The following is a 13199-nucleotide window of genomic DNA, read 5'->3' as shown; positions in this document are numbered from 1 at the left end:
ATCCGTAAATTTTGCTTTTTAGGCTCTATCTTCATCGATGGCTCTTAAAGAAAGGACGGGCGATTTGAACGAACCGGTTCAGATGAGCGAAAAAGGGACCAGTGCTAAAGCGCATGCGTGTCCCGCGTGACTACTTGCAACAACTGCAGCATAGACATAGAATTACTAGACGCCGCATGACCAGCAGCATCGTGCGTCAACGGCGCCGCCATATTGCGAGTGGCACTGATGTGGAATGAAGTAATGGATACAAATGCCTCACACATGTGCTGCTTGAGATTGTACAAATAGCTGTACACTCCAAACCAGATCCCGGGGATTACATTTCATTGGTAAGGCTGAACAATTTTTTTGGTTATATTTGTCCATTAAAAAATCCAGTTTTATAATCTTAACTTTTGCTACGCCAGGCTAAGCTAGCAAAGCTATGCATTCATGTGCTCAAGTGAGCCTCCAAACACTGTTTTGGCTAAACGTATTTAGTCACTAACTATGTAGATTGTTGTTAGATGTTAACATTTCTCAAAATTAGAAGGTTTCCCAAAGAAATCCACCTCAGGAAATAGTTAAAGGTAGCGCTTAGACAGGATTTTGAGAAAGCTGTCCTGTGATGTGTGCCGTGCTAGTTTGGTAACAGTTTCTGTACCAGAATCATATGATCAAAGCTACCACTTGCTCACATTAAAAACAAAGGAGGTTTGATGATTCCTTCTGAGGGTACAGTCAAGGTGGTCAAAGTGGTCAAAGTAGATGAGCGTGTTATCCGACAGTCGGCATTAGGGCAAGATGTCAGTGTATCTTTGATTAATCAGTTTGTTCGGGCTGTGATTGGCTCAGATGATGTTTTTTCTCAAGGAGCACATTGAAGAAACACAGTTTGAAATTGACAACCATCATTGTATGCTCATGTCTTTAGTTCTGTCTGTCTTCCACAAACTAAGGCTGCACCATATTGCCAGACTAAATACTCTCAAATTACAGGATCTGAGTGAGCGAAAGGAGTGCTAAAGTCTGTAAGAGATCAGTGAGGGGGGGAGCTTTAAAGTGCGGTATTTAGTATATTGTATTCTGTAGTGAACAGGGAGCCAGTGACGTTGAGAGATAATCGGTGTAATACGTTCAGTGGATTTAGAACAGCAGGTTATTATCCTGGCAGCAGAATTTTGAAGAAGTTGTAAGTGATGGATATGTTTTTGTGGGATGCCAGGTAGAATAGCATTACAATAATCTATACTTGAGGTGACTTGGGCATTGACCAATACTTCAGTACTGTGTTGCGTAAGAACAGGACGGAGTCTAGAAATGTTTTCAAGATGGAAGAAGGCAGTCCGCGAAATGTTACTTATATGGGAGGAATTATTTAATAATAACAATAATAATTATTATTATTTAATAATTGCCATTATTAGTGTATACATGGATATAAATAATTGCATTTAAACGATTTGCCAAAATCATTTGTATATAAACGATACTGTTTTCATCAGAAAACCCGGTTTCCATGTCTAACTGTATTAGTTTAAATGGCACTTTTGCCACTCACAATATGGCGGATGCGCGGACTATCGTGTCGACTGGGCAACACAGTGAATGCGGCATCTATCTATATATGTCTATGCCTATGAGGTCAGTTACGTAACGCCCCGACATCACAACATCATCGCCCATCGCATTACGATTTTGGGAGCGTTATCTGACTCAAAGAGCGTTTGGTGACTGACGTTGTGTGCATTACTTGACCCACGTCATAGGTACTGCAGGCTGCAGTTAGACCCATCTCCGTCATCGTCTGACATTTCGCAGCAGTTGCCCGCCGGTGGATTTGTAAAACGCATGTGCAAGGACCGCCTGAGTCACGAGTCTCGCACATTTAATTCATGGACGAGTAAAAGTACCCGAGAATCAGTCTAACGATTCTGTTCATTTAACTCGTGATCGAACAATTACGAGTTGCAGAATTATCATTCACTTGTGATTCTGTAACGTAACGTCCTGTTTTAAATTTGGTACTTAAATTTGCTTTGTTGTATATGAACTATAGTGGTAAATATATAATTTCTTATATGCATACACACATATATATTATATACTGTAATTTAAAATTATCCATCCATCCATCCTCTTCCGCTTATCCGAGGTCGGGTCCGGGGGTAGCAGCTTAAGCAGAGAGGCCCAGACTTTCCTCTCCCCGGCCACTTCTTCCAGCTCTTCTGGGAGAATCCCAAGGCGTTCCCAGGCCAGCCGGGAGACATAGTCCCTCCAGCGTGTCCTGGGTCTTCCCCGGGGCCTCCTCCCGGTTGGACGTGCCCGGAATCACCTCACCAGGGAGGCGTCCAGGAGGCATCCTGATCAGATGCCCGAGCCACCTCATCTGACTCCTATCGATGCGGAGGAGCAGCGGCTCTACTCTGAGCCCCTCCCGGATGACTGAGCTTCTCACCCTATCTTTAAGGGAAAGCCCAGACACCCAGCGGAGGACACTCATTTCAGCCGCTTGTATTCGCGATCTCGTTCTTTTGGTCACTATCAATAGCTCATGACCATAGGTGAGGGTAGGAGCGTAGATCGACTGGTAAATTGAGAGCTTTGCCTTACGGCTCAGCTCCTTTTTCACCACGACAGACCGATGCAGAGCCCACATCACTGCGGATGCCGCACCGATCCGCCTGTCGATCTCACGCTCCATTCTTCCCTCACTCGTGAACAAGACCCCGAGATACTTGAACTCCTCCACTTGGGGCAGGATCTCTCCCCCAACCCTGAGAGGGCACTCCACCCTTTTCCGGCTGAGGACCATGCTCTCGGATTTGGAGGTGCTGATTCTCATCCCAGCCGCTTCACACTCAGCTGCGAACCGATCCAGAGAGAGCTGAAGATCACGGCCTGATGAAGCAAACAGGACAACATCATCTGCAAAAGCAGTGACCCAATCCTGAGTCCACCAAACCGGACCCCTTCAACACCCTGGCTGCGCCTAGAAATTCTGTCCATAAAAGTTATGAACAGAATCGGTGACAAAGGGCAGCCCTGGCGGAGTCCAACTCTCACTGGAAACGGGCTCGACTTACTGCCGGCAATGCGGACCAAGCTCTGACATTTTTAAAATTATTATATTAATAATTATTTAATTAAATAATTGTGAGGCAATCGGAGGGGGAAACCTTGCCCACTCAGAACTGTGGTATAAGTAAACCCTAAAAGTTAATCAAATGAATAAAAGAATCAATTCATTTAAACGGATAGTTCAAAAGAATTGATTCAGTAAATGGAATTGAAATGCCCAACTCTACTCCAAAGTCCAAGCTACCAGCAGATTTGTAAGGTGGCACTGGTACTTGTGGTCAACCAATCAGCACAATTCATCACCCAAGCCCCACCCATGATATTTTCTGGTTTAATGAAAAAGGCATCCCCTGGAGGAGGAGCTAAAAAAAAATGTCCCAGGAACCCACCCAGCTAGAAACTGCAAACGGCCCGAGTTCCAGCGGTGGCAACACTTTAAAAGTGCCTGAATTTCTAAAAAGTCCCTGTTTCCTGAAAAAAGATCCTGCAGTGGGAAAAATGCCCAAGGACAGCACTTGGGCACATGGATACACTCTGACTGGCATCAGTGTAATGGTATACTGGTATGGAGTTTGGTATTGTCACATAATGGGTTGTTAACAGATTAACACTTCAATGCCACAAGATTTCAGGATGCCATTGCTGTCCAGGGGTATTCCTTCATAACAGCAGTTTAGACTCTTAAAAGGCGCCAAAGTGTTTCTTCAGAGTGATGCCTAAGGGAAACCATTTTTGGTTCCCAAAAGTGGCACCCACATGATGGATCCAGAAAGAACATTCATTTATTTAGATATTTAAACAGGTTCCAAAAATTAGGAGATGATAACCAATTTGTGAAATACCACTGGGTTCCTGCTTTTAGCACTCTTGTTGCATACCATCACACAGGATTAATTCACATTTTCTTGATCTGTTAGTATCTTGCTATTCAATAAAGATTTCCGTTTTGTCCAAAGATCCAACTTTATTTGCACTGAACACTTCCCAGAATGAATGGTTTCTGCTCAAGCACGTGTCCTACAAGGAACCCCACAACCCAGTACAGTGAAATTAAAGAACCGTCATTTTTATGAGCGTTGCCATCTTTCAATGGATATTTTTTTTTTTGTCCCTCCAGGTAACTAATCTTGTTGTAAGGGCAGGAAATTCCTGCAATGGCTCCAGGAATAGTTCATCTCTTTGGATTAATGACGTGGCCTCTCAAATCACCAGACCTCAATCCAGCTGAGCAGCTCTGGGATGAAAGTGGACAAGTGGTCGGTGTACAATTCCATCCATCAACCCCATTTTCAAACCTGATTAAGCCAGTTTGGTTGAGTTGGCCAAGTTTTGTCCCGTCTATACTTGAGGGTCCTCCCCTATATGCGGTTCAAATTCATGTTGTGTGTCTATTTTGTTCATTTTTGATTATTTTATGTTGATTATGAACCTCATTATTTAGTTTTGGTTTCAACCATGTACATTATGTTAGTTGCCTTCGCTATGGTGCACGTGTTTTGCGGGTAGAAAAAGGTGGGACTGCCAGGAAGTGCCCTCCACCCTATAAAACCAGAGGGTCCCCCGCAGATCCTGGTGGTTCATTTCAAAGGTGGTGACTGGCATGGCGAGTTTACTTCTGCCTTTTTCTGTGCTTTTGAGATTTACTCAGTTTTCAGCCTTTTGGTTCTGTTTTTGACTTTGCTCTGGATTTCTGTACTGGGACCTCGTTTGATTGGATTGACTTCTGGGACGCTGTTTTGCTTTTGGTGCACTTTGGAGTTTGCTTTTCTTTGAGAGCATTGTTGTTATAGTAGTAGTAGGGTGTTGGTACTGTGCTAGGCATTACAGATGCAATGAGAAGTCAAGCAAAATGACATCTTTTATTGGCTAACTGAACAGATAACAATATGCAAGCTTTCGAGGCAAGTCTGGGCCCCCTTCTTCAGGCAAGATGTCATCAAATATCACATCATAATTACATTGTACCTGAAGAAGGGGCAGAGTGGTGGATCTGGGGCTAGGGTTCTAGCACTGGCAATCGGAAGGTTGCTGGTTCGAATCCCGTAAACGCCAAAAGTGACTCTACTTCGTACTTGAGCAAGGCCCTTAACTGTCCTGGGTATGACGTTAATCTGCATCCAGCCCTGCATGTAGGCTCTCCAACCTGCCGAGAAAAACCTGGGGGTCGGCGGCAGAATTGGCACTCCAACCACCATAAAAAGCCTCCCACTGTTCCACTCCATCTGAACTGGTGTGGTGCTGAGGCGTCCTAATCTGGGATCCTGAGTTGGTTTGTCATGTGGTGGGTGCAGCAATGCGTTGTATCAGGGCCTGAAAGAAGGGGCATATCATCTTTTTAGTTAGCCAATAAAAGGGGTCTTTTTGCTTGAATTCTCATTGCAGAGCATTTTTGTGAAAATACGCCTTTTTTATTTTATAAAGTTACTAGGGGGCTAAGCCCCCTGCTCGCTTGCCAAACCCTTTCCCCCCACCACCAGCGGCCACCTCTCAGAAACCCCTCTTAAACGGTGATACATTGGGAAACAAATACATTTTTTATTTCTAACTCGTCTTTGCTCCAGCATCTGTTGTTGTGCTGCTGCTGCTGCCCTCACACGTGATCTGCAATTGCTCGCCTACCCTTCTCCCCGCTAGCAGTTGGCGCCGTTGTAAAGAGAGGGGCTGAGCAGACCCCAAGGAGATGTGCCTGATCTTCCGAAACCCCTCATAAAAGGCGACACATTGGGAAACAAGTAAGGCCTTGTTCACACGGGTGTTAAAATCGATCGTTTTTTTTGCGTTCGTAGCGTCAGGTGAGCGCGGATCAAGCGCCGAGTGTTTTCTACACGTAGGAGTCAATGAGAGTGTTCACACGGGCTTTGCTGACGTGCGTTTGTCCGGCTGCGCGTTAATACGGCATCAAAAAAACGTTGCATGCAGCTTTTTCTTGGCGTTCAAAACCCAACGAACGCAAGGAAACCGCTTCTAGTTCGTTTTTTGCGCGTTTATTTTACGCTTCGGAGGAGGGGGGGGTGTGGTTATTTCAGTGCATAACACCGGTGTAAGCGCACACTCGACTACTGTTTCCTTACCTCAAAGTGACAAGTAGTCTCTCTTCGGGGCTAACACCAAGTCGCATATTGGTTGATCGGCGTGCAATGTGGCATTGCACCAGCTGCAGCAGACAATCAAAAGTGGAAACCGACATCCGACAGTAATTAAAAACTTGCGCGGAAATTTTCGCATTTCTTCATAAAGCACAAAAACTTCCTTTAACCCGACGTTGTGCAGTCAGAGGATGAACCCAGTAGCGCGGCGATTTTTTCTCTCCCTACGTCGCCGTATTACGAGTATTTTTAAAACAAGAAGATTAATATCTAACATAGCAAAATGGTCCATATTGAAAGGAGGCACCTCAAATAAAACGACAAGGGCTTTCATATCCAGTTCCCGACACTGCCTCCACAGGTTAACACACAAACTACAATTTGGGCTGCAGGCTGGCGTTAGACAGAGACAAACGAACGCCGGTGTAGAAGTCAATCGATCGCCACCACAAAATGCAACATAAACGTCTAGGACGTTCAGAGCAAGTTCGTTTATCCAAAAACTTAACGCCCGTGTGAACAAGGCCTAACAGTTGTTTTTTCACCTCCTCTTTGCTTGAGAAGCTGTTGGCTTGCTGCTGCTGCCGTGCCACGTGATCTACATTTGGTGCGGAGCATCAAACGTTTAAAAGCCTGTACAGCACCTGAACATTGATCTCTTTTTGCTGTAATATTTACACTAACTTTTTGCACTTATGCGATCTTTACTCTCATTTTTGCAGACTGTCGAATTTTCCAACTTCCATTATCTCTAACCTGCTCTGTATGTGTATCACGGCACTTGCATCTGAAGGTTTTAAGTATGACGTGACTTGTCCATCTTGTGGGAAGTGAAAGTGTCTCTCTCACATCACATCTCATCCCCGGGAAAAAGTCTCGTCTCAAGTTGTTTGTTTTTTTTTTGTTTATAATAGAGAGACATGTTTGGCTGTGTTACCAGCTGGGTTTGATGGTTTTCTCCCTGTTGTAGACATTGTTGGAAGTGCATAACAAGTTCATCCTTGCAGCACTGGGTGAAAGGGGAGAACCAAAAAATGTACAAGTACCACCACCACCTCCGAATTTATAACAAATGTGGCAAATGCTGGAGGCGAGAGGTCTTTTGTGGTACTTACATGAGGCTTCAAGTTCACGTCACAGTGAATGCAGGCTGTCTGAGCCCAACTGGGGTGGACAAAATTATTATTAGGCATAAAAAAAGGATATGGAGTTCACGCAGTCCACGAAGTAAAACACATAACGGTAACATACAAGTCTTGAAAAAGACAATGGATCAAGAAAGGCTTGATTTTTGTGGGGAATTCTTCATATTGCAGTCATTTTAAAATCCTTAGAAAAGGTGTGTGTGGTGGACAGCTGAGGATTCAGTCCAGCCCGGGATGCCTGGAAGGACCAGGAGAGGGACATGAGAGGGGCAGCCGCCCTGGTCTGTGTGGGGACCACAGAAACAGAGCTTAGAAACTCATCCCTGTTGGGGCCTGTGGTCAGTGCCAGGGGGCGCCTGGATGATCGTGAAGCCCTGGAAGGCAGCACTTCTGCCACCCCAGGAAGTGCTGCTGGAAGATCATGAGGAAGCGCCTGGAGCACATCTGGGTGAACTATAAAAGAGGAGCCAGAGTCGGGAGGAAGAGGAGGGCCAAGCTTGCAAAGGGAATAGTGGAGGTGGCAGAAGGAAGTCTAAAGGGCTGTATTATTGGTGATTTGTGCACTGTGATTGTGTTGTGCAGAGAGCAGAAGAATAAACGTGTGTGTTTGGGGACATTCGGTGTCTGCCTGTCTGTGTCCGGGTCCGAGTATAGCACAGGTGTTTGAGGTGATAAATTATGACTTCAATCAAATAATAACCAACACGTGTGTATGTGTGTGTGTGTCGTTTCTGTTGTCGCACTCATTACAGTGTACACCTTAACTCTTTTAGGGCTAATGTCGACTTTTGTTAACAGCAGTGGTCAGGTTTGAATGTTGACTTTAGGGGTAGAGGGTAATAAACAGCTGTAGATGTCGACAAAACACACCATCACGGTACCGGGAGACCCTCTTTGCTAGGAGGACTGTTAGACTCATTGACTTGACATTGAATCCCTGTGTGTGTGTAAGGAGCATAGAGTTAACAACGTCTAGAATGGCATGGACGTCGGGCAAAACAGCAAAATACTCTGTGGGCATTATTCATTGCTTTTTGCATATTATTGCTGAATCAGACTGACTGATCAAACTCCGATTTTGATGCAAGTGATCTGGAAATCAAAAATGAAAGGCAGGAAGCTGTTTCCTTTCCAGAAAGTGCCTTTCAGAATTGAAATGGTTAGACAAACAGGTATGTAGTACGTAAGTATGTAAGCCATGTCACGGCTGATCTTAGAAAGCTAATGTTTAATGTTAAATGCATTTAGTGTTTCCTTTGCATGCTTTTTAGAAAACTTTAGAAAATATTCAGACCTGGGAGAAAATGAAAAAAATAATTAGCCCTGAAAGAGTTAATCCAGGGGTCCTCAGTCACGGTCCTGGAGGGCCGCAGTGGCTGCAGGTTTTTATCCCAACTCGTTTCCTAATTAGAAAGCAGTCCGTGCTGATAATGAAACTTGGTATTGAACTATTTAGCTTGTTAATGCTGCAATCTGAATTGCACTGTAGAGTTTCCTTCTGTGAGAACATCAGCCATGTGTTTTGTGGACCAGAATAGATTTAAACTTAATGGTCCTTCCAATTCCCCTCTCATTCATTTCTAAACATTTTTTATCAACGCTACTTCACGATAAGCACGTGAGCTGGAGAGCTGCTGGTTTATTGGTTATCTACGTCTCATTATCAACTAATGTCTTATTAAGAAAACAGGTGACAAAACTTAAAACTTAAATGCAGCTGCTAAAATCTAAAATAGACAGTTAAGGGTTTTGAAAGGTAACAGGCAAGAGAAATAAAAGTAGGCCCAAAAGACGTATTGCTTTAGTAGTAAATAAGAGGGTTCTAAAGTGAAAACCTGCAGCCAAAGCAGACCTCCAGGACTGTAACTGAGGACATCTGATCTACAAAGTAACTAAAAATTGTCTTTGATGAATAAAGGCACTAACAAGGCATAGAGTTAAACACCAACTGTCATCATCAGTAAGGACTGAGTTCTAATTACAACACTGGCTGGAATGAAAACCCGTCACCGCTGCGGCCCTCCAGGACCGTGATGGAGGACCCCTGCCTTAATCATTAAGTTACTTTGTGCTACTGAGCTCCTGAATTCATACCAGCAGTTTTTATTTTCTCTCAGCGTCGTCTGTTTCAGTTTCATTTGCTCTCTCCCTGAAACTCCGTCTTTTTAAAGTGCACGGACTGGAGGGACTGGGGGTGGCCGTTATATTCAAAAACAAATAGCCCTGCGAGTGTAGCCACTGGAGCAGCGCATTTCCCTGCCGCTTTTTAACGAGTTGTCCCCAGATGTGCATTTCCGTTTTGAGAATCACGTCTGATCCTGTGAGACGGCCGGTTAATCCACTCGAGATCCAGTCGTGTAGGTTCCCTCCGATGCCCACGCCTTCTAGCTTCAAGATTTGACTTTGGCGTGGGACTGAATCGGACGCTTTTTGGAAGTGAGAATAAATGATGTTGTATGCTTTGCTTTTGTCAATTACTGCAGTTGCCTGTTAAAAATAAAATCTAAAAGATTCATTTGGCAAGACGCTCCTGTCTTAAGCCCATGCAGGTTGTTATTTAGTGTACCATTTCCACACAGGCACTTTTCAGATTATTTCTTATTACAGATCTCATAATTTTGCATGGTACAGAAGTATTGGTCTGTAATTACCAGGATCCACTTTGTCCCCCTTCTTGAAGACTTGAATCACATTTGCAACTTTCATTGTCTGAACCTGCTTATTCCAGGACACCATTGTGAGAAAAATAAAATAAAAATAAACAAACTAAAAGTGAGCAACTGACACAAATAAATTGCCATTTTATTTCTTTAGTTGTTGCAACCACGACGATGCAAACATTCATACATTCATTGTCAAAACCCAATTAATCCAACTCAGCGTCAAGTGCGGTTGGGCAGAACGTATCCTGGCCGAGGTGGGGTGCCACTCCAGATCAGGGAGCCATGTCGACAGGATGAGTTTAATAAACTTATACTTGATATAAAAGGCACATTAAAAAAAACAAAAAACACAACAAAACTTTCCATAGAATCTGGATATGTAAACATTATTCATCTGGCTCACGCCATGCAACATTTAAATATTAATCTACCTGTCTTTGACAGAAGAAACTTGGTTTACTGCTCTAAATTCATTTTTAGAAACTATGACATGTACTTTGTGCATCTCAATAGCAGATAAAATGGTTAAGTGCTTAAAACGTTACAAGGTTTATAAAACTTACAAAATGTGGGTACTCAGTTATGGTCCTGGAGGACCAGAGCGGCTGCAGGTTTTCACTTGAACTAGCCTCTTAATTAAAACCCGTGATTTTTTGGGCCTTAATTTAAGTTATCTTGCTTGTTATAATTCAGAACCCTTAATGTCCCATTTTAGTTTAATCCAGCCATCAGATAACCATGAGGTGCAAATGAGAAAGTAGCCACCGGCTGTCCGGCTAACGTGATTCCATTTAAACTTTTGTATGTCATCATGAAGTGTCTGTGTTAATAAAATGTCTTGAAATAAATGAGAGAGAGAGATGGACCACAATGGATCCATATGGATAAAGTTCTCTGAAAACACAAAAATATACAAGTATTGACTTGGAAGAATGAAAGCACTGACAAGCCATATTACTAAATACTATCTGTTAGGCCTGGCATCTAATTATGGACCTGGGTGGAACAAAAACCTGCAACTACTGCGGATCCCGAGGATCATAACATCAGTAACCATGCCTGACATGTTCACATATACTCAAGAATAAGGAGCCACTTCAAATTATGCAACTCCCCCTACTGTCCAACTGCTATGAGCTCTCTGGTCCGTCACCTGCCACCTTGCATTTCCAAGCACTTTTCCTGTTTCAAAGACCACCGGGGGGTTGCTTGACCTGGAATATAACACTGGCAACAACAGAAATTGTCCGGTGCTCCAAGAGCGAGGCAGTATTGTCCTGGGGTGTGGATCAGGCGTGGCGAGACTGTGTGTGTCAAACCAGAACGAAGTGACATTTGAGAAACAAGGAGAAGACTGATTCTTCCTTAAAACCACATCTTCAGAGATCGTACACTCTAGAAAATAGAAAAGGTCAATAAAATAAAATTCAGTTATTCTTAAATACACTTTGACTTTATCACCTACTGCACTCCACATACATTACGGTGTCTATACAGGCCTTATTATTACACGTACAGAGTAAACATTTCTACTTGCATGTGCCAGTAAGACCCCTAGATCAATCTCAATCTTAGACCTTCCATTGTGTATTCTAAGCTAAAAATCAAACATATAACATCCAGTCAGCGGCTATTCTTGTTAATGATGAAAGGCAGACCAGATACGTCCAAGCCAACAGCAAGGCCATAAATAGTCAAACAACAGCTCTTTATAACTGCGACATGCAGAACGGCAGCACAAAAGGCATCTGATCTTGACACGGATGGGCTGCCGCTGCCAATGATTACGCTACATTCCACTTCCGTCAGCTAAGAACAGGGAGATCAGGCTACACTGGGCACATAATCACCAACACTGGACAACTGAGGACTGAAAACGTTTCCTTGGGTGGATGAACCTCAATTTCTATTGCAGTCTTCTTCTATAATATGCTATACCGTGGCTGTCCAGGATTTTAAATCACCTGTAGCTTCCAAACTGTTTGAACTATTGACCTGAAATTTGGTACACATATACTACGTGACATCTACTATCTGCTTTCGGGGTGATGATTGACCTCCAAGGTTAATCCTCTTTTTATTTCATTTTATTTTATTGTAGATCATTATATGTAATACGCACCGTGGCCGTCTGCTTATCTGTCCAGGATTTTAAATCATCTGTAGCTCGCAAACCGTTTGACCCATTGAGTTGAAATTTGGCACACATATACTACGTGATGTCTACTGTCTGCTTGATGAGTGACCTTCAAGGTTATTCCTCTTTTATTTGTATTTTATTGTATTGTAGAAATAACTCTAGGCAGCACTCAGCAGAGCGGCCATTTGTATGAGCGCCATTCTCATTACCTACCACCTTCGCCGTCACTTTCCCTACCTCTTCGTATCTTAAATCATTATTGAGGCAGATTGAAGACTTAAGTGTCAGCTTAAGTGAAAAATTAAAGAAAACGTACTAAGTGCAACAAAAACACTGACTTAATCAGCTTTAATGCAAAACGATGCCGATGAAAGAAGAGAAGATGCGGGCCACTAGGGTGGAGAAAATAAGAGCTGCTCAAGAAACAGCAAGCACATCAACCTCTGAGGAAATGAATGCTAAACATAGAGAGAAAGAGGATGAAAACTAGGACTGCTCAAGTCAAGTGTATTCACTGCCGTGCACCATTACTAGTATGGTGATAATACGAGTCATACCTTGGTGCAAACAGCTTGAACTTACAGTTGTGCTTGAAAGTTTGTGAACCCTTTAGAATTTTCTATATTTCTGCATAAATATGAAATAAAACATCATCAGATTTTCACTCAAGTCCTAAAAGTAGATAAAGAGAAACCAGTTAAACAAATGAGACAAAATTGTTATTCTTGGTCATTTATTTATTAAGGAAAATGATCGAATATTACATATTTGTGAGTAACAAAAGTATGGGAACCTTTGCTTTCAGTATCTGGTGTGACCCCCCCTTTGCAGGAATAACTGCAACTAAACGTTTCCGGTAACTTCTGATCATTCCTGCACACCGGCTTGGAGGAATTTTAGCCCATTCCTCCGTAAAGAACAGCTTCAACTTGGGGATGTTGGTGGGTTTCCTCACATTAACTGCTCGCTTCAGGTCCTTCCACAACATTTCAATTGGATTACGATCAGGACTTTGACTTGGCCATTCCAAAACATTCACTTTATTCTTCTTTAACCATTCTTTGGTAGAACGACTTGTGTGGTTAGGGTCGTTGTCTTGCTG

The 13199-nt window shown here is 43.1% G+C and overlaps 1 protein-coding gene across 1 annotated transcript in view; it reads right to left on the bottom strand.

The window, feature by feature from the left end:
- Positions 1–10071: 10071 nt before the first annotated feature.
- The window catches only part of dele1 (DAP3 binding cell death enhancer 1), a 34192-nt gene continuing 31064 nt past the window's right edge, over positions 10072–13199 (bottom strand). Inside the window, exon 12 of the mRNA XM_039774260.1 lies at positions 10072–11352. Within this exon, the coding sequence (XP_039630194.1) occupies positions 11060–11352 (293 nt within the window). The 3' untranslated portion in view covers positions 10072–11059. The remainder of the gene's footprint in view (positions 11353–13199) is intronic.

Source organism: Polypterus senegalus, chromosome 13, assembly GCF_016835505.1.
Source record: "Polypterus senegalus isolate Bchr_013 chromosome 13, ASM1683550v1, whole genome shotgun sequence".
NCBI classification, from domain to species: Eukaryota; Metazoa; Chordata; class Cladistia; order Polypteriformes; family Polypteridae; genus Polypterus; species Polypterus senegalus.
The sequence above is the reverse complement of the archived record's forward strand: the minus strand, read 5'-3'. Positions and strand labels throughout refer to the sequence as shown.